Raw genomic sequence first — 25,539 nt, forward strand, 5'->3', positions numbered from 1 at the left:
AATTATGAGATAAAAATTCAAGATTATGATATAAAAAGTCGAAATTATGAGATAAATCATAACTTTGAGATGACAAGGTTATCTGTGAATCACCTTACTTGCCCAGCCATGTGAATTTGCAACACTTATATCTAATCCAAGCAAGCAGGAGCACTTGAATATCATAATTTTGACTTTTTATCTCATAGTAATGACTCTATTATCTCATAATTTTTGCTTTTTAATTCATAAATAATACTTTATTATGCCATTATTATGACTCTTTATCTCATTATTTTGACTCTTTATTTCATAATTTCGACTTTTATGTCTTTTTTTTTTACTGGCCGAAATGGGCTGCCATAGAGCTTCCATATGAAACCCTGCCATCCTGTGTGTTGTTATTGTAGCTTGCGGCTGCAGAGAGGAGGGGGTTGAGTCAGTGTTGGAGGAGAGACGTGCAGCTCGCAGCACACGCAGTGATTGGTCGGACGCTCCACGCTGCTCAAACCTAAACAGCAGCGTAAAGCAGACACGACCGTGGGATGAAGCAGCCGGAGCCACACAGCATCCTCTTCATCCATCCGAGACAGGCGCACACAGCCCGGGGCCAGGAGGAGCAGCGAAACAGCCAAGTGCGCGGGTGTTGCATGAGAGCATGGTGATAAATTAGCCTGTGGAGGGATATTATTGTTGTGTTTCTGCAGCAGAGCCTCAGTCTGCTACTGCTGCTGCTGCTGCTGCTGCTGCTGCTGCTGCTGAGCGCCAGACAGCACGGCGCTGTTTGCAACCATCCACTGACTGAGGAGGAGCATCTGCTGTGACAGGAAAAACCGGGACCGATCATGGGTTCGTCCTCCTGGTAACATTATCTGAGTCTGCATCTGTTGACATAGCGACCTACTAGCACCATGGGTTCCAGACTGAGCAGGCAGGGCAGCTTGGACAATGAGAATTTCGCCAAAAAGCGACGCAAGCTTCTGGAAAGCGGTGGAGAAAGCGACAGGGGCAGCCGGGGCGGAGGGGACTTTCTGTTCGCACTGATGCTCAAATCAGACAAACTGCCGGGCATGCTGCGGAGGACCAACCACAGCCCCTACATGAGGAGAGTGACGTGGATCAAAGAGATACAGAAGCTGCTCCGTGACCGCAGGATCGAGCAGGCGACCGACGTGCTCAAACTACTGAGGAAGGTGAGGAAACGCTGCACAAAGTCAGACATGTTTACATCCTGCTGCTGCTGCTGCTGCTTTCAGCCTGCAACAACCCAGAGTGACCAGCCCTGCATGCGTGTGTGTGTGATTACACTTTGACGTGTTGTGCAACAGGTGCCTCTGTGACCTCTGACCCCTCATCACCTCTGTTTCCTCTCATCCCTGCATGCTGCCTGAGAAGTGTTTATAGAAAGTAGGCCACACGCAGGCTGAGCATTGTACCTGTGACACATTGTTCTAGTGGCAGACTCTGTGTGACTCACTCTCACTGTGGGTGAACAGTATTGACATGAGATTTTCACAGCCTGTGCTCTAAACTGGGAAACAGTCAGTTTATCATTGTTTTACACCAGGATCAGCTGACTCTGAACACCACCTCCACCATCCTCTGTGTGCATGTCCTTGTTTCCTCCTCTCCTCCCGTCTCACCTCACCTCAGGCTGTTCTCACACACTGCCATTAGAGCGGCCTGCCCCCTCCACCCCTCTCCATAACTAATGCCTCTCCCTCCCTCTCTGTAATGGCCTGAGCTCCAGCAGCAACAATGTAAGCCCCAGAGTCCCGTGTTCCACCGCGCAAAATATTATTCTTCTGCGAAAGGTTTATTAGCTCTCACAGAGAAAAAGAAGGTCACGGGAATGAAAATCCAGACTGCTCTTATTGCCTTGGTAGTAAAGCTGCACGGCTTTATCTGTGGAGGAGAATTAATCTCCCGGTGTTGTGATTGTGTGGTTTCATCTTTTCAATCATTTTTAAGCTCAAAATATTAAACATGTCGCTTCCAGGTTCTCTGAAAGTGTAGACGTGCTGTTTTTCTCTGGCCTTTATTAGAGGAGAGGAGGTGTCTTTGGGGTTTTGGGTTACAGGAAATTATTTCTGCAGTAAATAATCTGCAGATTTAATAAAAGATTAATTTGTCTGAGGATCTCTCATCAGGCTTTTCTTTGTTATGGCCTCACTTTTAATTCAGGGGTTACAGATGTATGGGGCGATGATTGTAAAGTTGCACACACTACAAATAACATTTTTCCACATTTGGCTCTGAAACATAACTTTTAATGCAAATTCAGAGAAATATTTGTGAAATATATATTTTCAAATATCCTATATAAATGTTACATGTTTTTTCTTAATGTTATGTCTAAATGTCCTGGTTCAAAATATTTAGTTATGTTTTTAGATATTTAGTTTTCATGCTAAATTTTAAGATAACATTTCTAAATATTTATCTTAGATTTCTAAATCTTAGGCAAACATTTCGTCAACATTTCATATTTGGTGCTCCCGGCAGGCAGGATGTGAATTTGCATATTAGCAAAATATTTAGTCAAGATTTCTCAAGATTTCTAAATCTTGACTCCATATTTAGAAATCTTAGCAAACATTTAGTCAAGATTTCTAAAACTTGAGCCAAGATTTCTAAATCTTCAGCAAAGGTTTCCAAATCTTTGCTAAGATTTCTAAGTGTGAAGCCAAGATTTCTAAATCTTAAGGAACAATTTCTAAATATTTTGCTCATATCCAAATTCACATCCTGCCCACCAGAAGCACCAAAATAAAAGTTGGAGGAAGCGATCCAGCCAAGTGAGATTTTAAGAATATCAAACACAGTCGGCTAAATCAGCCATAAGAAAAGAAACGTACCAAGTGCTGTAATGAGACTGTTTAAGATCCTGATGCCACATTGAAGTAGAGTAGAGTAGAGTTTGACATTCTTAAAATCACTTTCTCGAACTTTTATTTTGGTACTTCCGGCGTGTGGGAGTGTAAATTTGCATAATAGCCAAACATTTAGATGGAATGGGCGAGTACAGATACCAGCCTTTTTCAAGGTATCAGTATTCGTGAGGGCAGCAGATACTAGCAGCAGATACCCGAGGCAAAAAAGTCTTACGTCGAGCAAGTCCTCCTCACCACTAGATGCTGCTAATTGCTGCGGTTTAACACCACAGCAAATGTGCGCCAGGTCCTGTTCAGACAACATGAATGAACCAGGGAGAGTTAACTGTTAAACTGTTTTATATTGCTCTTTAGTTTACTTTAAAAAATACTTAAACTCTGACAGTTGCTAGTTTTATTGTTCAATTTTAATATATTTTTTACATTTTTATCAAAAAACATTCTAAACTTTTATTTGGCCTTAATGTCAGAGTGACTGTGCTGTCTTTGATCAAAATGATCTGTCACTGTTAATTGAAATTTTATGTATCAACAGTACTTGTAGTACTCAGTATCGGTGAGTACTCAAGAGGGAGTACTCCTACTGGTATCGGTTTGCACAAAAAGGGGTATCGAACATCCCTAACATTTAGGAATCGGACCTCAAGATTTAGAAATCTTGACTAAATATTTGAAACTTTGGTAAATATTTCTAAATCTTTTCTCGAGATTTAGAAATCTTAGATAAATATTTAGTCTCAGCTAAATAATCAGAATGAAAACCAAATGTTTAGAAGTGTAGCTAGAATCAGGACATTTATTTATAACATTTATATATTACATTTAACATTAAGAATTTGTTTTTGACATATATATTTCACAAATGTTTCTCTAAATCTGCATTAAAGAGATGTTTTAAAGCTAAATGTGGAGACATGTTTGTGGTCTGTGCAACTTTTCAGTCGGCGCCCCCTTACAGATGTGCCTTTTAGCCCAGAAGATGCTCTGAACACAGTTGTTGTTGTTGTTTATGTTGCCCCACATTTGATGCAGGATCCACCTGACCGTGTCACTAAGTGCTGTCTTTGTGACCTACATAGAAACGCTGCTGAACCTTAGCCCCGGGTTCACCCTGAAGCCTCCTCTCACCTGCTGCACTGAACGTGTGTTTGTAAATATGGAGGTGCATCAGAGACGTGACAGCAGCTGTGGTGATCTCATTTGTTTGCTCGCCCTCACGCCCTCCTCTGTCTTTTAGCCGTCAGCTGATCCCGCGTTAATTACTCTGAAGCCTCGACACAGGAGGAGAGGGTGGAACATCCTTAATCAAGGCGAGAAGATAAACTGGCCAGTCTGGGCTCCATGACAGCCGCATCACAGGGGACACGGGCTCGCTTCCTCTAAATGAGCTCCACTTTTATTAAATACGCCTGACTTTATCTTTGCTCGCAGATGTCTGAGAGATCCTGTTCTCTGAATTTGAAAAGAGCTGCCGGTGGAGTTAATTGGTGTGTAACGGCGAGCTCTGCTCCAGATGTGACAAAGATCTGAGCCTCTGCTGCAGATTTGAGAAGGATTTGTGGCGTCCTGCTGTGATTTCAGTGACGGTTGATGGCGTCTGAGCTCAGAAGGGAGATATTTTTATACCTTTGTTGACAGAAGGGCAGCAGCGTCTTGTGTTCAGACTGCTCACTGTTGCCCTTGTTAGAAGGAGAGTCAGTAACATGGAGCTGCCAGCCTCCCACTCAAACTGTCGTTTACAATCAATGCCGATTGTGTTGGAGAGAAGACGGCTGTGCATGCCGGTGTGTGCATACAGTATGTACATGTCTCTGAGGCTTTCTTCTCTAATTAAAGTTTCATGTGCTGCACAAGTGCTGGTCCTGGTAGTTTGGCTCATTAGGGCCTTCAGGACGGACGTGTTGATGCAGGCTGAACACACAGCTCGGCTCACACAGCTGCACGGCTGCCCGCTGCGTGTCTCACCACGCTCCAAAGGTCATCTGGAAGCTCGGCTTTTTATTGCTTTGATTTTTATATTTGCCGCAGATCCTTTTGGATTTGTCATTTTCATGAGTAAGCTGCGACGACAGCTGTCAGTTCTGACCTCTCTGCTGATGTATTTATGTGCTGCTCAGATTTTTAAATCATGTTTATGCAAAATCTCTTATTTAAGGGAGGCACAGCTGTATTTTTAGGAAGTGAAAGGGATTATGCACCAAGGAAAGTTGAGTTGTGCAGAACGAAAAAACAGCTGAGGATTAGGAGAGTTTCTTAGTTTTTCCAGGTGAAGTTTAAAAGGCCAGTCTCTGATATTAAAGGAATAAAGTGTGTTTAAAGTCAGAAAAGGCTTGGTCATAGTTTGGTATCAGATCAGAGATGAGTCAGGGCTTGTCCAGTTGAGTTAGCAGTGTTTGCTGAGGCATGTTGGGATAAGCCGTGTGGCTGGGTGCCATGAAGGTGTTATTATTCATGCCAAACTGCAGCGCTCCCTGTGACTCCCTCTGGACCTCACTCTGCTCCTGTAGATGAAACAGCTCCTGTCTCCTTTAATGAATATTTCAAACTAAACACTTCTTTTATCTCTCCATCTTCCACTCACTTTGCCTTTCCACCAGAGGATCTCGTCCTCATCTCTCATACCTTTCTTCTCCTGAGCTCCAAAGTCACGCTGTCACATCCTTTACTGTAACACTGCAGGATGTTTTCACACTCTCACCTCGCTATCTTTAAACCCTTCCTCTCCTCTGATCTGCTTTTGTAGGATCTTGGTTTGGAGGGCACTTCGCTCAACGACATCTTGTACAAAAACGCCGCCTTCCTCAACCTGGTGGATCCCATCTCCCACGAGCTGCTGCTCAGCCTGGCTCGAGAGATGCAGTGTCCAAAGAAGGTCAGCCAGCACACTTCTTCTTCTTTTTGCTTCTGTAAACACTCACAGACCAGGCTTCAGACTCAGAAAGCATTCACCTGAAAAGTCACGGCCTCAGCCGGGTTCCTCTCTTTGAGACACGACTTCTTTAGATCAATGAAAATCTGATTCACAGACGCTGTCCTCTTTCATTTTCACAGAGATATGTTCAAAGACACTCTGCAGCAGAGATGGCAAGGGTAACCGGCAAAAAGTTCAGGCTCTGAAATGTACTCAAATGTACTTTTAAAAGTAAATAGGACTGCAAGAATAAACACAGAATACTTTTTATGGAATCTACTTTAGCAATGTTATTGTTTGAACAAACTCTACCTGCCTGGTGTCAATCAATACAAATGCTCAATGTACTTCACTTTATAGTCCTTTCGGCTTTTGTAACACATCACACTTCTGAACCATCGACTATAAAAAAGAAAAAATGGACATCATCTTGCTCGGCCCGAAGTGAGGTCGCCACAAAAACTGCTCCCCCTGGTGGCTAGCTGCAAAATAGGTAAAAAAATCTGGCTCCCCAGTCATTCCAGATGGGCTGTGGTCAAACTTTAAAAAATTAATATGCCTTGTAGAAATGTTTCTCACGCTCGATTGTTGTGGGGATTTGAAGATATCATTTGGCTGTCTTGTATTCAAGTCCTCTTTTTTTCATTAGTTATACGAGGTTAAAAATGAGGCTTTATGTCACGTTTATCGATGATTGACAGCTGCCGTTCTCGTGTATTTTTGGGGGGATTGTTAAAAAAAGGTAAAAAAATAATTGTTATTTTAGTCACCCAGCTCCACTCAGATTCTCCCAGAATCCCTCATCGTCTCTACTGTGCAGACTCTGGCTGCAAACTGTTACCAATGGCTGCGCCTGTGACGGGGGAATTTTGGCTTCAAAACCGTACAATGATAAATGACGGAGCCACGCTGTCCACTCTATATACAGTCTATGATCTAAACTCTGTATTTTGGACCAGGATCAGCTTATAAACTTTGGAGTCGCAAATCACGCCCATAGGCCCAACTCTTAATTGACCTTTTTAATAACACTTTTTTTAATATCACATTAGGCATTGGTTGTTTCTCACTGTACAGGTGTTGTGTTACTGTAAGTGACCACCCAGGGACTACAGATGAAAATAACTAAGCTTCTCTAGCCAATGGGTGCTGCCCCTGTGACTGTGTGGGACCCTCACTGTTGTTCACCCCGTGCAGCTGCTCCAACGTTAGTTGTGCCACGTGTGGGCAGAGTGGTACACACACACCACATGCGCACGCTGGCACAGACAGCCATGTCTCCTCCTGCCCAAAACAGTTAACAGTCATTAGTGTTGCAGCGTCAAAAAATGAAAAGTATATAGGTTTAGGCTTTATATTTAAAGTAACGAGCCTTTTTTGGGAAACATAAGGAGTAGACTGATACTGATATTTATGCTTAAGATACATCTGAGTAAAAGTACAAAGTCTTCAAAGAAATAAATACTCCTAAAAGCACAAAGTACCTGGAAAAACTGCTTAAATACAATAACAGAGTATTTGTAGTAGGGATGCACCGATATGAACATTTTGGCCGATACCGATATTAATATTGATGTTGCGGCTGATTACCAATATTTACCGATAGCAATATTGGTAAAAAACAAACAAACAAACAAAACAATCTGAGATGATGTGTCGAGGTAGTTCAAAGAATAAGAGCGGCAAAATCGTGAGAAAAGACGACCATAGAGAGGATCACAGGATGGAGCGCCCGAGATGGATGCGATCAAAAAAAGTATGTTTTGTCTGTTTTTTGGATCAAAAGCAGGAGGAGAGACAGAAAAGAAGAGGGTCCTCTCTTTTTACGTAGTTTTGGTCTTTGGCATAGTCATAGAAAACAATATTTTTGGGGGTCTTGGAAGATCGTTGGCCGGCAGCTAATCAGTAAATATCGGCTGTCCCTGATATGTTAAACAAATGACCAACATCCCACAATACAGATATTGATACTGATATATTTGATATACTTTGTTATTTGCCATCTCTGCTCAGCAGAGACATGTAACATACGACCAGCTGGAACAAGAAGGGCTGTTTAGTATTTCAGACATGTTTTCAATGCTGCTGAAGTTGGTGGAGCTGTTTCTCTCAGTCTTAAGGTCGTGTTCCTGAAAATTGATGTTTTATGTTAATATCGACAGAGTTTCAAACCTCACCCCTGAAGGAAGCCAGCAAAGTAGCTCATTACTGACAAACAGCCTGTTTTTCTGGCACAGGGAGAAACCTCTGACTGTGAATACTGAAATATTCTGATGAAGGCACTGACCACCAGCAGCCACAACATGCTTAATGAACTGAAATTAGCCGTGTTTACCAGTGGCTGTGTCCTCTCTCCTGTGTGCTTCCTGTGTTTTCCCCATCGGTGCACGCTGCTGTGATTACATTTTCTCACCCAGGCAAGGCGGATAAATTGTGTTTTGTTCAGGAGTAGCTCAAGGCGTTACGTGCAATAATAAACCTTGGTTTATGTTGTTTTTTTTACCAAGCAGGTTGGTAAGTTTTAGAAAATGGAGAAAACTTGGCAGGATTCAGAGTCCAACAATCCTGAAGTAATAGAGTGTAAAGACGTTTCCTCATGCACGCATGAGCAGAAAATCTCATCCTGAACGCTGCTGCTGCTTCTTTCCTGTTTGTCTCTTTGTTCTCGCTGCAATTATGATCCCTCTCTCTGCTCTGTTTCTGCAGGATGCAGACACCATAAAGTCCTCTGATAAGATTTGCAGACAGCTCATCTACCACCTGACCCCACACTCAAAGTGGCTGAGGCAGAGCATGTCCAGACGGAAATCCCAGGCCTGGTAAGCCCTCCTGCTCAGACGTCCAGTCTGTAATAAATCTGCAGCTCGGCACAGCAGAAAACAAGGCTCGGCTCCACGTCGAGCTGCAGAGATTTTCATCTTTGTAGCTGACATTGAAGTAGGACAGAGCCGGCCACAGGCTGACCTGACAAGAGCACCATGGTTACCACAGCTGTCAATCATCTCTGTCTTTTAGCGCTCAGGTCCGTGCAGCGTATATATTCACTTTCAGCCTTGCTCTCTTCTCAAAGCTGCGTTGAGGAAACGTGTTTGTCATCTTGCAAAGAAAAGACGATGAGGGTTGTTTAAAAATCTAATTATGCTTCTTTTGATGAAAATGTTTTTGATGTGCAAATGACAGAGTAATAGTTTGTGTGCAAATAGGTTTTGTGTGCCTTGGTGTGTTTTGTTCATGGACTGAAGCAGGTCATCAGAACTCCTCTTCATTTAACTGCTCATTGTACATCCAGCCCCGGTGCTGCGAGTAACGCTTTCATTTTCCGTGGGTGTAAATAACCTCTGGGTACTTGAAAAGGAGACAATGCGAACACAGCGAGACGAGACATTTTCATCACAAGTCAGTCTGCGCTATCAACACGCAGCATCAGAGGAGAGCAGGAACATATTCACAGTCATCTGGCAGAATCAGACACTCCTCAGCAGAGCCGCACAAGCTCGGCTTTGTTGTGCACTTGGACTCAAATTCAGCCCAGAAGAGGAAAGACACGAGAATTAAGTGACTCTGACAGCATCTCTGAAATCCTGAGATCGTGCAGATACATAAGATCACTGAATTCTTCGCTGAAGGGCCTTGTTTTTCTTTTTTTTTTAACTTAGTCATGTTTTTGGCTTCAGAACCTGCAGAGAGAGACAGTCTGACACTGGCTGAGACAGCAGGAGCAAGATGAATCATTCAAACAACAATCCTCCCTAAAACAGAATATTAATATACGAGCTGCGGTGAGCTCTGACGGCTGCGGCTGTCGATGTGTTTATGAACAAATAGCTGTCAGAGATAGAAGGAGATGAGACAGGACCAGTCTGCCCCTCACTGGTGACAGCAGAATCACTTTATTTCTGTCTGAGATATTTAATAAAAGCAGCTTCTATGAATCCTGACATCAATGTTCCCTGGATGCACTCTTAGTTTTTCACTAATAGTCATTAAAAGAGCTGTTTCATAGGAATCCTTGGGTTGTTTGCATTTTAAAAACAGTTTACATACTGCGATATAAGCTAATTACATTTGAGTTGAGTGTTAGAGATAGTGAATAACACTCTCATTCCTGGGTTAAAAATACCAGGCTTCAACCAGCAGGTGGTCAGATTAGCGTAGCATGGCAGAGATATTATAAGCATCAGGAAAAACAAGCCTGGCTCTGTCTGAAGATGACACAGAGAGTTCAAAGCCTATTAAACACTGTGATGAAACACATGTAATGCTTGTATCGAATGAAAATGTTCAAACGTAATTTGAGTTTAATTTTATGTAGGCTTATTTTTTGGATATGTTAACTGAACCAGTGTGAAAAAAGAGAATGTCCAAAACTAGTTTAAAGGGATTTTGGCTTGCTACAGGATGACCAAAGATGCCCTCTGTTACAGCAAAGTGTTTTTAACGGCTGAGTTTAACATGAAGAGGTATACGGTTATTAAATATGAACAAAGACAAATCAAAGGCCTTTAATTTAGTTTTTTAAGATGTTTCCTTTTAATTCTAAGTTAACTAAGGTAGTGAAAAGTCAAGCAGCAACTTCTGATCTGGATCTAAAAATTTGAAGCTTTTGTGGAAGTGCTAAACTGCAGTTCCTCAAGTGTCCACTTGTTTTGTTGCGTTTCAGCCGACCTAAAACGCAAACTTTTGAAAACGGCCTCCCGTGTGGGATATTTTTGAAATGCTCCCGACACCGTTGCCATGTAAACAGTAAGCCGGCATTTCAGTGGAAACTCTGATGTCACACTCCGGTTCGCGCAAGGGCATCAAACAGGACAACAGAACTGTTGTTACGATTGTCGCGAACTACCGTGTTGTGCTTGTGCTGCTCAATCTACTGTGTGTGCTGACTGTCTTTATACAAAATGAGCATCTGATGCTCCACTTTTGCACTTAGAATTCCTAAATACACCAGATGATCAGCTCAACTCTACTTCAATGGAGATCTCCCAAAAGCGGCTTCTGGATAAGACAGTTATAGCGCCGACTAAAGGCCTGGTATGCTTACTACAGCGTTTGCAGTCCCTCTGTGTTTCTGTGTAAACACAGATTTTTTTTCACTGCATTTTCAGATGAAACATTGTCGTGCAAACGTGGCCTTAGACTCTGTCTTTCTCAGTGAGCTCTCTGCTCTTTGCTATTTCAAACAGGAGTGAGGAATTTCAAACTGAATTCATATTTTGATCCAGCACAGATCAGAATAGTAAGAAATAAATCAAGAATAACAAACAACCACTAAAACACATTTTGTTCTTTTCAGGTAAACAAGAAAATAACAGAGATTTTGCGACCAGAAAATAATGATGTGCTACACTATTTTTCTGCTGTCTCGTAAAACAGTAATTCATAACAACAGAAATTCTTAAAAATATCATTTTGATTAAAGAGCGGTGGATGATGAATTAACCATTAAAGATATATTTAACATATTTTGATAATCAGAAATACAAACATCCTGCACCGTCTGGTGATCTAATAACTTTGTTAAACACTGATGGTTGAGTTGAGCTTTTTAATAAGACATCTGATGATGATAGGATTCAAAACTTTGCTGTAGAAATAAATGGATGATGTCACAGAAAATATCTATATGTTTTATATACAATGTGAAAAACACACATTGTACCTGGGAGATCATGAATATAGTATTGCACCAAAGACAACCTCAAACACATCTGCAGGTATGATTTAAAAACAATATTGTCTGTTAGGGCGGGGACCAAATCTCACACTGAAACTCACATCAGTCTGAACTGCTGAGGCTCAAATGTGAGGTTCCTCAAGGTTCAGTGTTGGAGCCTTTGTTGTTTATTTTGTATATTTATCTATGTGAATCCTCCATGCACTCAAAACAATTTCATTTGCTGACCGCACAGATCTGCTCTGCTGTGGGAAGAACTTAGAAAAACTGTGTGAAGCAGTGGAATGTATTGAAGGAACAAAGGAGTTGGTTTGATCCACACACTGGGCTCAGGCAAAAATAACTGTGGGATATTTTTGAACCAGTCATCTACTTCATTCAGGAAACCTGTGATAAATGAGGGGAGTTAGAGATGATCATCAACTAGGCTGGAAACACGAAAAAATATCTAGCTCAGCAAAAATATGAAAATCAATCTGCATTTTATGTGAAGTCAAGGACCCTTCAAAATAACAATGAATGTACACGGTATACTGCTGATGCATTCCATCATCAAGCAGCAACGTCTGGTCGAAATGATATGAAGCCTGTGGACAAGTGCTAAAACTGCAGTTCATCAAGCATCCACTAGAGGCTGTCTGCAGAAACACCATCCCACACTCATTCCAAAAAAGGGGATCTTTGCTGCAAAAATGAACATTTTTGTAGACTGGCTCAAAAAAACAGTTTGGTCTGGATACTTCGGGTTTCTATTAGCACACACTGTACAGAGGGAGATTTTTCATTCTTCATTTCTGAAGTGATTAAACTTATGAGTTTTGTCCATATAAGGCCACGGCTGTCTTGACTGCTCTGTAGCTGCGTCTGCAAATATCCTAAAGACCCGTCTCTTTACCTCATCCTAACTCAAACAAAACTATGCTGAGTCAAGTTTTTCAATAAGGCCTCCGTCAGTGATTGGCTTCAGATCTTAGTATCAGAAACAAAAAAAGGATGAGTTCACTAAGACTACATCCATGTGTTATACAGTCTTTAGCTGCCATACATTAATTTTAGTGTGGGGGTTTATGGGAACACATAAAGTGAAATGGACTCAATCATCATCTCTCAGAAAGGAGCCATAAGAATCACAAAACCTTCAACAGAGAACTAACAAACTCACTATTTGTCAAACTAAAACCTCTTCAAAGCATTTCAGATCATGCACAGAGTAAAAATTGTACAAATATTAGTGCTGTCAGGCGATTAAAAAAATTAATCTAATTAATTACAGGATTTGTTATTAATTAATCGCATTTTAATCTCATATCTGCTTAAGGCCCCAAAATAAAGGATTTGAATTCCAGGACATTAAAATTACATTAAAAGTCACTAAAAAAACATTTAAAAATAAGTTGTGAATGTATACAACACATTCTTAGGTACCCTGAGGCATAAGGAACACATGAAAAAAGTTTTATGGTTCTATCTTTACAAAATCTACACATTTCGGCACCTAAGATAAGCTGATTCGATTTTTAGGAAGGCTTTTGCTTCTGTCACATTTTTACTCAATGTTGACTTGATTTTCACTGCAATATGAACTTCTTTACTTCTATGAGGTCAGGAGAACCAGGGCTACAGGCTAAAAACTGTGAGGAACTATGTACAAAACACTTAATTCAAGTCTTGGATCAAAGAAAAGTGAAGTATTTTCAGTTTAACATGCTCTGAACACACAAACTGTTGCTGATTGGTGCAGAGCAGCCCCAAGCTGAAATATGACACCAGGAAGATGGAAGAGTTCTTCAAAGAATTATTTAGATTTAAATACAGCATATATATCGATCATTCGGGGCTTGTTTGATGCAGTAAAGGGTGCAGAATTATCTGTTTTTTACAGAATTGAGCTAGAGAAAACGGTTGATTTTCTGCAGATTTTCAAAAAGGACGTGTGAATAAATGCGATATGACGGCAGTCACAAACACTCTCGCTTCCCTCCCTCAGGTTTAAAGCATGTTGCTGACGTCACGTGTGATACATTCAGGGACCGTCGGAAATTTGAAAATCTGACGAGAACACCTCTTTTTCCAAGTAGGACAGTTTGTAAATGCCAGACATTGAAAAATAAGTGCGTCTTTGAACGCACCGCAGGTTTGAGATCCAGATTAATGTGTTAATTTTTATAATGCGTTAATTTGCGGTGTAATTAATTAATCTAATTAACGCGTTAAAATGACAGCCCTAATAAATATTCAATAATATCTAAAAGTTGAACCACACACAACCTCAGAGAGTGAAGTATACGTTACAGACATTCAGCAGTGAGGACCAGTGCAGTTGTGTTCAGCTGCAGGCAAACTGCCTTCATCCTTCCAAACAAAAACAGTTCATTTAAAACCCTCTGGATCGTTCATCCTCTCATTATCCAGCATTAACACTGCTCACCAGTCGCTCTTAATACTAGACAGGCATGTCTGACTGAAATTCCTCAATGAATTACGTCTGGATCTCACTAATCTGGTTAATCTATCCATCTACTTTGTTTTTGTTTCATCAGAAATGTTGTTTTTCACATTTAATAAAAAAGCCTCTCAATGAGCCTGACACAAAAAGTGACCTGCTGTTACAGCCGATGATACCTGAGGGTTAATTTCATGTCAAAGTAGAATCTGTCAACACCTTTGTGACCTTTCTTCTCTTCAGTTTTCACACCATGTGTCCACTCCGCCGGCTTAATCTGACCTCGTAATTACCTTGTTCTTTTGTCACCTGAACACCCAGAACAAAAAAAAACTGTTTCCACATAACTTATCTTCATTAACCGCTGGGTAAAATTCAGCTTTTCAGCTGCTCTTAGATCCTCTGCTTAACATTAGGATGTGCTTCGTAGCATGAAATCGCATTACAGCTTCCTCTGGGATCCATCAGTCATTTACTGAGTGCTTCAGTCCACTCCAGGACAATTAAGGATAAAAAGAAAGTTCTCCAAAAAGTTCAGAACAGTCAGTCTCAGGTCATTTGTCTGTGACTAAAACACCTACTAAACATGAGGATATGGTGATGGCATTTGTTTTTTTATTTCAATCAGTTGTAAACGATGAGATACTGCACCCTGAAGTAGAAACAGTGGTGTGTGTTCGTGTGTGTGTGTGTGTGTGTGTGTGTGTGTGTGTGTGTGTGTGTGTGTGTGTGTGTGTGTGTGTGTGTGTGTGTGTGTGTGTGTGTGTGTGTGTGTGTGACAAACATAGTAATAAAGCAGAGTGGATTGAAAATGGAAGTGAAATGTCAGGAGACAGATGAGATTAGATGTCCCGTCTCGTGTCTCTCCTGTGCAGTTTGGCTTCGGCCATGAGAGGGCCAAAATGAATAATGGAGCAAAGCTTCAGCGTCAATGACTCTGCAAAAATCTGAAGCGTGTGAGCGCTGCAATAACAGCCCAGGGGAGAGCAATGAGCAAACGAGCTGCTGAGAAAAGTTAGTTAATGCTCAAATAAAAGGGATCTGCATTACAGCTTCCATTTTCCACTGACTTGTTTGAACAAAAAACACAATTTCCCCTCTTTTTAAACAGCATTTCCTTAATAAGCATCATGAAAAATAATGCTGATGTATCAGTGAAGTAATTTGAATAACACAACCTGAGAGAAAGAGTGTCCTCATTATTTGAATGACAGACTAATGAGCCATGCATGTGGACAAAAGATACACCCTGACCCCTTTGTGTTGATTTGTTAATAAGACATCATTATACAACTTTAATTCAACTAATTATTCATTAGAATGTGCTTTATTCATTACAACACTTCATTTACATGTAGTGCATCAAATATTGCCTTAATTCTGTCACCATCTGTGTATTATTTGGCTTTTATGTCCCTGCGAGGAGTTTCTAAGGGATCTTGAAAGTCTCCCTTCTAGGTATCTGCCTGATTGTAATCCACACTTTGAAATGAGATTATCAGCACCAACATGACAGGTTACAGTTTATTTCAAAAAGCTACTTCTTAGCTTCCCTATTGGGTTGAACAGGACCAGATTGATTTACAGCACGTCCAAGTCTCTATGACAACACCACGCCAGATGATAAAGTTTGGAAGTGAGAAGAAATAAAACACTGAGATCTGTGTTTTTCTCTGCTGAAAAAAAAAAATTCTGTGATTAATTTTGTAGTGATGGTGGACACTGGAGCCTAACTGTACGACAGAAAAAGGACAGAAGAGAAGAAGAAAGATAAACGTAACAGTGATACAGTCCGAGCTACAGGCTAACACAGGAGCTAATCTGTTTGTGATAATGTTGATTCCAACCCACAGTCAGCAGTTATTCTGCAGTGGTCTGTTCAAACTTGAGAGTCTATCAATAAATGAAGAGTGAGGTTATGTTAGCTCTGCTTGGTAGATGACTGGTAGGACATAGCTAACCAGGATTCACTAACGTTACACATTACAGACCTGTCTTAGAGCATCTCTGTCAGCTGAGCTAAATATAAACAGCTACTAAACTACTTACAAACTGACGGTGTTTACTTGTTGTCACGTTAGCCTACAGATACATCAGCATCAGGCTGACGATAGCGCTACATATAGCCGGCTACTACAACGTTAGCTTGTATCACGTTATAAACCGTAGGGCTATGTAACTGCACTGATAAATACCCTACCTTAAAAATTTGTCTTGAACAATGAAAATTAGTTTCGATCAGCTCTCCATTTAATTACAAAACAAACACACAATTCGCTAAAAGTAATTTACAATATTGTGCGGAGACTCAAGGCTACAAGGTGGCAAGGGTGTCCAATTAAAACAGATCCTCCTCATAGCATCTTTAATTCAACAGTAAATGTTGTGCCAGGAGGGGTAATTTTGTTCTTTCCTTGCTCTTTAAAAAAATCTATCAAGCAGCATGTTATTACTCAGATTAATGTATTTTTTAGACCTTTTTAAAGACTTATCTTTAAACTCGCTTAGTCATTTTATCTGAACCCTGTTGTCAGTGTTATTGTGGATGTTAAGACAAAAAAGAAGACACCTGAAGTTATCAGTGACACCCTTGTTCTCTGGTATCGGTCTAATCTGGAGGAAGGATGAAAGAGGCTCTCACAGAGGACGCCTCAGACACCCATTTTTTGTGCTGCCTGAGCTATAAAGGATGAGACCGTCTGAAAGGACAGACAAAGAAGTGGTTGTGTGATCAAAACCCTATTCACACCTGCAGGGGGGACTGGGTAAGATTGCAGCCATTAGGACTTTTGTGCTTCTGGAGAAGATGAGACTTTTGTCATATGAAAGAGGGACGGAATAGAGAAAGGAGACTTTGATTAAAAAAAGACCCAGCAGCCTTGACATTGTCTTTACGTCAGGGGTTTTGTGTTCAACAGTTGATTCAATTCCCTTTTAGCCTTGCTTCAAGTTGAGGTTTTTAACTCCTCTTGCTTTTTTATCTAAGTTTTGCAAGTGCAGTAATAATAGCCCTCTAATGTATCAGGATTCTGCTCGTCAGCCCATCACCTGCCTCTGAAATGAAGCTGTTAAGTGCTGCTCAGGGGTCATTCATTCTCAGCACGACCTAAAAAACACTTTCAAGCATCAGCAGCGACAGGTTCTGCAGTGGATGTCACAGTAAGTCACAGTGAGCCAGAGGATGCTATAATTCACTGTGACACTGAATCAGAGCTACAGGCCACTTCAGCAACAGCTCGAGTTAAACACACCGCACCCTCAGGGGGGGTTTGTGCACCGATAAATAAGACTGACTGGGAACAAAAGGACAAAGTGTATAAATAATGCATACATATTTTTGTATTCAATTTAAAGGAACACCTTCTGCTTCAGGAGAGCAATGTGCTCATACTTCTATCTGAAATATTTCCTGAGAGGCTTTGTGGTTTTCACAGGCGCCAAGTGAGGCAGAGAAATTGCAGTTCTCTTCGTTGAACTGCTATGTTCACTTCATAATTATCCCATTGTACCTTAAAGAGGGGGTATTATGCCTTTCTATAAGTCGATCAGGTATATTAAGTAACAATCCTGGATGTTTATACTAAACATGCAGGATTTCAAATCTCTACATACTTAAAAAAGTAATCCTGGACCTGTCTGTAAACTGATCAAGACGGTCTGTTTGTCTAAAGCCGCGTGTCCACCAAGCAGGGGTAAGTGGGGTAAGGGAAAATTCTTTTGACCAATCAACGGTCTGCAGTGTTGTAGCTCCACCTTCTGAGAGAGGATCAGTTTAGTCTGGCACCCACACGAAAGGGTCCCAAAAAGTGGAACGGCTCTTCTCGGTTATTTGGGGATCTGTCCTGGGATTAGTCAGTGGACATGCCACAAAATGTGCGCTGTACCAAGACAAACCGAACCAGTCTGCTTAGTGGAAACACGGCCTAAGGGTAGCATGAGACTTGCTGAGGTCATCACTTAAGGATCTCCTAAATGGTTCCAGACACGCTTGGCAGGTGGGTCTCAAACACCAAGGTCTTTGACCATAGTTCCGCCCCCAACAAGCTTCTGCAGGGCTAGCCAATCAGAGGGAAGGGGGTCTGTGGAGCAGGGAGCCTTAAAGAAACAGCAGCAAAAATGAAGTGTATAACACAGAGACTGAAATAAGTGTTTTCAAAAACACCAAGGAAAGAAAAAGATAGATTTTTATGAGATAAAAGTTCTGTAAAGATACTACTGCTCAGTACCCCCTCTTTAAAAAAAAACACAGAGGAGCACCTAGCCATTAAAATATAGCCAATAAATAATAAATTGACCCTTGTTAATACTGGTAAAAAAAAAACAACACAACATATCCAATCCCAATGATGTATGAAAAATCAGACTATGGGATTAGTCAGCACGAGATCAGACTATTAAGATGCATGTATATAGCCTAGTTGGATCCAGAACGGACTGAGCATGGCTCTATTAACACACAAAGATAATAAAATTGCTATTGGGCTGCAGGATTCCACATGATCGACAGGTCTCGGTACACCTCCATATTTGGCACAAACCAATTTCACCCAGAAAAGGAAGTTGATGACTATGATAATTAGGGTCACACAACAAACACCATGTAATATAATAACATGCATAGTCTGTAAGAAACAGCGAGCTACAGCTGCATCCAACTCAGCCATCGTTTTTAGAATGTTGTTTCCTTTTCAGGTGAATCAAAACCTAGTTTAATATGCACACAGCTTCACTTGCCAAAAAAGGAAACAGCGCCACCTATCAAAGTGGAGTGAGATGTTTTCAGCCAGAAGTCTGAGTCTGTGTTCTGCATGTAAACGCTGACAGGACAAAGTCTCCCACTGTGACTTTACGATCGAGCTATCACCTAAGTGGGACTGCTGGGTGCATGTAAACCTACTGAGTGTGAATTTTCTGTGCAGGGTGGATGTCCTGCCAAAAAGAAAAAGTCAATATTGAGCACTCACCCAGAATTTTCAATGTCCAGGCTTGGCAGTGTGAAGCAAGTTATCAAGCTGGAGGAGTTTTCTTTTTCCTCCAGAGAATTTTCTTTTGACAAAATGTTTCATACTCATGACGGATACCAACACAGGATTAGCAAGAAGATGCATGCTTACTTACATGGTACTGTTGTAGACTGCACCAACCAGAGCTGGGCCCAGCACAGGAGCAAAATAAACAGGACTTCATGTTTATGCTGTGAGTGGATGTGTCACTTCACCTGCAGGACTAAAAAGTGTAGGTAACACATTTACTAGACCACCCCCCAGGGTAAAGTTACCACCACTGCCCTGAATGAACAGTTTATCAATGATTACAGAGATCTGTTTTAGGTCTCTCTGAGCGCTAATTCAGCACAAGAGGTCATCAGTCTACGTCATCATAAAACTGCGCACGCATCTTGACCCCAGAAGCGTCGGTTAGCTCCATTCATTCAGACGAGTTAACGTTTGTTAAACACTAAATTCAACCTGTCATCAGCATAAAAATGTACGGTTGTCCTGTGGTTAGTTTTTAGAAACAATACTGTACAACAGAGGCAACGTCCATCAAGTTTTGACTGTCACAGAGCAACCAGTGTTTTGGAGTTAATAGCGACCATGCTAACTGGTGAATCTCAGCCGACAGTATCAGTGATTAACGGCCGAGAGTCACCAATTAACAGGGTCACACTTTACACTGAAACACCAGCGACGTCTGCGGGTAAATTATTAACTCTGGACGTAGTTTCTGGTTCTTTTATTATGAACCAGGTCTCAGACTCAGCAGTCTGTGTACTCTTTTTGGTCTGGGAGGGTTTCTGATTTATTGAAACACGTTTACGTCCTGGTCTGTCACAGTCTGGTAAGTGTCCACGGATAATGCAGTCATGAGCATCGAGTGACAGTTGTGTGTTTAAATTCTTCTCTGGGTACACGCTGGATTTCTCCTCTAAAAACGTCTGTCCACTTGCTGATCCCTTCTGTTCACTCACTGCTGTTTCACAAACCTGGGAGCTCTTTACTATCTGTATAAGTGCTGATATTTACTTAAAACATTTTTTTTTTTTGGTGGTATCCACGTATCAACAGGGTATCCAGCACTGTTGATAAACAAATACTCCTAAGAATTTGCAAATATACTGTTAGGGCAGAAAAGCTAGACATTATTATTTTGTGATTGATAAATTACATCTTTTTACTTTCATTCCTGAACAAAAAAATGTGTTTGGGTGGTTTTGTGTTATCCTGAATGTCTGACTTCTCAGAGGATTTCAGTTTTCAGCCTTACATCATGTCAAAATGCCTTTTGTTGGATCACATACAGAGAGTTTGATAATGTTACATTACTGCATCAAGTACTCTTTCCATACTCTAGTTTAATATGACCTTGGTACCAGCACATTTCTTAAGATCTTTATCAGCGCAGCTACAGAATCAGAAAGTAAAAATAATCAACAGGAGCTGGAAGCTGATCAGTGTTTGAGTTGAAAGTAGTTTACGTCCATAAATTGTTGCAGAAATCCAGGGCTAATATCAAACATTTCTAACAATTTAGAAAAAAGATGACCCTGACATTCATCTTTCTATTTGGTTTTGTTTTTCTTTATCAGTATTTTAGATGGTTTTGATGGCTTTTTTGTCTTATTGAGTTCTCCGGGTTCCCCCGTCTGTGCCACAGCCCTGCATCAATCTTCTACCGTTTACCGTGTTCAGGGTCACGGGTGGCTGGAGCCTATCCCAGCTGTCTTAGGGCAAGAGACAGGGTACACCCTGGACTGGTCCCCAGTCAATCACAGGGCAGACACACAGGCAGACAGCCTTTCGCGCGCACACTTAAACCTATGGGTAATTTAGAATCAAAGATTAACCTGATGAGCATGTTTTTTATGGGGTTTTTTGTTTGACTGTGGGAGGAAGACTGTGGAGGAAACCCACGCAAACTCCACACAGAAAGGCCAGCCTTGCTCTTATCAGGATTGCTTTCTGTGAGGAAACAGTGCTAACCACTACACCACTGTACCGCCCCAAAACAAATCAGAGTTTCCTAAATCCAATTATGAACTTAAAAAGAAATCACAGCAGATTTTTGCAACAGAATCGACACAACTCACAGTGACACATGTTCCTCACAGGGACTTTAATATGATCTATTATTTGTAAAGGAGGCTATAATGTTGATTACATGTGTCATGGGATCATTTTCACATTAGTTGGTCTCTATTTCCTCTAAACAAACCTAACTACAGATCTGTATAAAAGTTCAAAAACTGTGTTAATAAAGAATTATTCATAAGCTGTCTTAACTGCACCTCTGAAAAAGACAGTCATCCATATGTATGACCACAAAATCAGCTGAGACACGTTCTGATTCTTGTTTCATCATGAATGCAGAAAAATGCCTCACAGTTGAATGAATTCAACCTAAACACATCTGTGCAGGAACTGTTTTCAGTCGCCGTCCTCTAAAACCACCTGTTGCAATGGTATATTTTAAAACTCATGAGTCATGGTGACTCGATCATTTATTCATGGTGAGCAGCAGGAGTTCATACACCATCATTATCATGTCATAAATAGTCATGAGTCATGCATAAGTGAAGGGTTTGTTGTGGTCTGTCGTACAGGTGAGAGGTTATCTGACTAATAAAGTTTTTCATGGAAAAAGAAGGTTGTTTTTTAAAAAGTGTTCAATGAAGGGAAACTGAAAATCGAACATCAAACCTCAGGCTCACTTTTTGCTAAATCTCTCCCAAAGTGCTTATTGAGTTTTTTTGTAACAACTTTAAATGAACCGTGACGGAAAGCATGACTTCTTTTAGTCGCAGAGCATTCCTAAAAGATTAATCTCTTTCCTTTCCTGTCCTAGAAATACAGTTGCCAAGTCTCTTCTTTTATTTAAGTTTAATCTTTCTCTAAAAACCCTTCATAGATTATCTTTTAAGCACTGAAACATTCTGGGCCTGTGCCGTAAGGAGCTCTGTGCCGCTGGCCGTCACAGCCGTAAGCTCAAGCTGCTGGCTCGTTTCGGATGTTTTGGCTCTTCTGTTTGCACGAGTAAATCCCCGTGCTGGACTCTCTGTGTCAGCCTTCCGCTTCGTGCGGGCCCAGTCACCCAACGCTTTGTACAAACTAAAAAACACGCTGATGAAAATTGACCCAGCGCTGGTCGATGGAGCTCAATTGTAATGGGTTTCTCTTGGCGCGGCACCAGCGGGGCTGTTTGACTCAGTGAATAGATGGTTGGTTGTGTTGGTTTGATTCACTCGGCAAACAGTCACAAAAAAAACATCAACACCAGAGTTAACCCTCGCAGAGCCAAGTTAGAGTGTGTGGAAGATGTAAACACTGCCTTGTTCCCCTGTCACAGATTGAATTTAATCTGCAGATCAAACTTTTTCCTCTCATTTCAACTGATTTTTTTTCTTTCTCTCATCAGTCTGAAGAAGACCCTTCAGAAGAAGCTCTCCAATGACTCGGTCGACCTGTCAGGCATCCCCCTGTCCACCCGTGATGTCCGACAGGTCGCCTTCTACCTCCAGAACAACAGAGACAGCGTGGTGGCTGTGGACATCAGCTTCACGGAGCTCCACGATGAGAACCTGAGGATCCTCCTGCCCTTACTGGCCTCGCTGCCCAAACTCAGCACCCTGGCTCTCAACGGAAACCGCCTCACCCTTGGTATCCTCAAAGACCTCACCGAGATGCTCAAAGACCCCAAGCTGTTCTCCAACCTGGCCTGGATCGACCTGGGCAACAACGTGGACATCTTCACCATGCCGCAGCCGCTTCTCGTGGCGTTGCGCCGCCGCTGCAGCCTGAAGAGCAGCCTACCTACGATCTACGAGTACACGGAGGGTCAGCCCTACTGCTACCACCTGGAGACCTCCATCGAGGAGCCCAGCCACTACGAGGAAGAGGAGGAGGAGGAGGAGGAGGCAGATGAAGAGGAGGATGACATGGGGAACAGATTCGGGCTGGAGCCGTGGTCTTTAGAGGAGAAGCAGCTCTCCAAAGACTTCACGCTCCACTACTGTGAGAGGTGATGGAGCATTTCCTCACACAGGCTCTTCACACTGTGGTTGAAGCGTCGTACCACAGCGGTCTGATACTTCCTTTGCCCTTTTGCCCTCACACCACGAGCCCGGTCAACCTTTTGGGGCACGAGGGAGACCAGTGCCCACATTGTGAACTTCTCTCCACAGCTCCCAAGCTCTTTCTAACCATCTCTGAGTCAACCCACACAAGACGACAGTGACGTGACGGCGGTGGACTTACCGTGTTGGTGGATGGTACTCTTGGGAACAAGATGCGGTTTCATTGGAGGGGGTCCGGGAGAGTTAAAAAACCGGTACTCCCTGTCTTTCTCTTTCTCTCTTCCCCTCTGTCTTTCTGTCTCTCTGTAAAACGGCAGCTGAAGAGCCAGTCCAAAGCAGCTTTAGATCAGTTGGTTGGACAGAGGAGAGACATCCCGGCGGTGGCTGAAGTGAATCTGGAGTGGGTTTGGAAACAGAGGGTCCCTGTGGGCTTCTCTACCAGGACTGAGACTCTCTCTGGCAGGCAGGGCCTCGCTCCACATTGTGTGTTCTCTGTTAATCTCTCAACAAAAGCTATGACACAAGTTCAACAGACTATACAGCTGTCGACCCGTCACGTGACGCCGGCAAAACTGCTAGGTCAAGACTTTTTGCGTTTTCCCCCCCTTTCCAAATGTCCACTTGTGAATACCCACGCTGCGCCTGTGTAGATGTAAACCAGGACACAAAACATGGCTCTGTTGTGTTTCCACAGGCTATTTTTGTGCACTTTAGGTGAACAAAGCAATCTTAGAGGAGAACAGGTAGGACTCTACAATGGATAGATTGTTTTTTTGTACTTGCCTAAAAGCTGATATTCACCTCTTTGTAATTATGGAGCTGTTGTAATCTTCACTTTCAGTGCTTCAGTTTATTAATGGCGCTGTAGCCAACTGTTTTTATGGATCACCTCGTCTGAGCACTTCCCAAACTGCCCATCCTACTGCCGTTTGTCTCTATGATACGTTGTCTTACCCATGTATCGATGTTCTTTGGTGACCCTGTGTTTGTTTATGAGACAGCCATGACTGTTATTTATTGGTTGACGTCTGTCTACGGTAGCACATAATGATGAAGTTAGACTGACTGAAACACTGCAGAGCACTTTAAAGGGACTGTTTCTGTCATATTTGAGTTTCCTGACAGCGTATACTCCATGTACATCCTTTAACACAGCAGATATTTAGGAAGCTGAAGCTGAACGCATACCTCTGTACGGTACGACCGAGCAAACGGCTGATGATTGTTAGAAGGCTCACTGAAAGCAACATACCTGCACCACCAGATATATAATAAATGTTTAAATGTGTGTTTTATGTGTTTGTACAAGATAAGTGTCTGCTAACTGCTGTAATTATTTGTGTTATTGTTTTGGTGTTTTGTCTTTTGTCCAACTCGGTAGTTATGATAATGACTAATAACTATGAACCTGAGCACAGTGACCTCCTGCTGAGTGGGAAGCAGAACAGGCTCGTAGGATTACACAACAAATCAGAAAAACCGAGCAGGAAATGCAATCAGCGTGGACACATTTTGTGTTAAATGTTTAAGTTTGGTGGTGGAGACAGCTGTCCACTCGGTTCATAGTTCATGTTTTTGTGTCTCAACGTCAAACTCTTCCTTGTAGCCTGTGTGTACTTGTCTCATGCCAGACACTGACTGCCAATAAAAGAACCAAACCGAGAAGCGCTCTCTGGGTTTGTTTTATTCTGAAGGTCTCCAGGATGAAAAGTGAGTGTACTGGAACATCTGGGTCACAAGCACAGAACCTGCAGCCGCCCACACAAACAAACTGAGGATTTATTTATGCAGATTAGTCTGTAAATAGGGCAATAAAAAACAATCATCTCAGGCTGTGCTGTTCGGGATTGGTTGTTGGAGTGCTGTGCTTGTTTCGGGGCCAGCGGATCATCTCAGCTGCTCTGTGCTACCAGGGAAAAGGCCTGAGCTGCCACCGCTCGCAACAGAGAGGCAGGATGCTCATCACATGTGAGCCTGCCCATGATCCTCTTCTGGCAACTGTTTGTTCATGCTGCCAGACATGGAAATGTGGCATTTTCACCAGGTGTCTCCTTTAAGGTCAGGGCGCAGTATGACTGTCACACCCCCTAAGGTCCAAATACCATGTGACGGTGCAGCAGGGCCGGCCCCTAATAACTCCAGGAGCATATTATCTGACCTTTACCCATCAGGACGGATTTATTTCTCTGCATTTGGAGTTAAATAAGAAAAAAATATTTTTACTTCATTGTTCAAACTGAAGACATTTCCCATGCAGGTCTTAGAGCAGAAACATGAACTGGATTGTGTTTCTTCTCAAACTTTCCCACAAGAAGCTGCTCTCCTGTGCCTCACTATTAGATCTGATTATCTTGCCCCAGCTGCTGCATGCTCCGGCACAAAAATGGAAAATAAATTATGAAAAACAGAACAGAGACTTTGTCCAGATTGTCCCTGAATAAATTACAGCAGAGAAAGATGGATTTGCAGACATGATTACAACAGGACTGAGCTGGGGTTAGAGGGATCGGCCGTCTGAGTTCACATCACAAAACACACCTGTAGCTTTCAGTAAAGCCAGGCTTT

At 42.0% G+C, this 25,539-nt stretch overlaps 1 protein-coding gene across 1 annotated transcript; it reads left to right on the forward strand.

The window, feature by feature from the left end:
• The first annotated feature begins 393 nt into the window (after nucleotides 1-393).
• lrrc75ba (leucine rich repeat containing 75Ba) lies at nucleotides 394-24,639 on the forward strand. Its single transcript, XM_074669960.1, has 4 exons — nucleotides 394-1,172; nucleotides 5,617-5,745; nucleotides 8,491-8,603; nucleotides 22,317-24,639. Exons 1-4 carry the CDS (start codon nucleotides 891-893, stop codon nucleotides 22,921-22,923), a joined length of 1,131 nt encoding a protein of 376 aa, XP_074526061.1. The 5' UTR covers nucleotides 394-890; the 3' UTR covers nucleotides 22,924-24,639.
• Nucleotides 24,640-25,539: the final 900 nt, after the last annotated feature.

Source organism: Halichoeres trimaculatus, unplaced genomic scaffold (assembly GCF_033239565.1).
Source record: "Halichoeres trimaculatus isolate MK-OKI-2021-1 unplaced genomic scaffold, fHalTri1.1 fHalTri1_scaffold_5, whole genome shotgun sequence".
Lineage (NCBI taxonomy): Eukaryota > Metazoa > Chordata > Actinopteri > Labriformes > Labridae > Halichoeres > Halichoeres trimaculatus.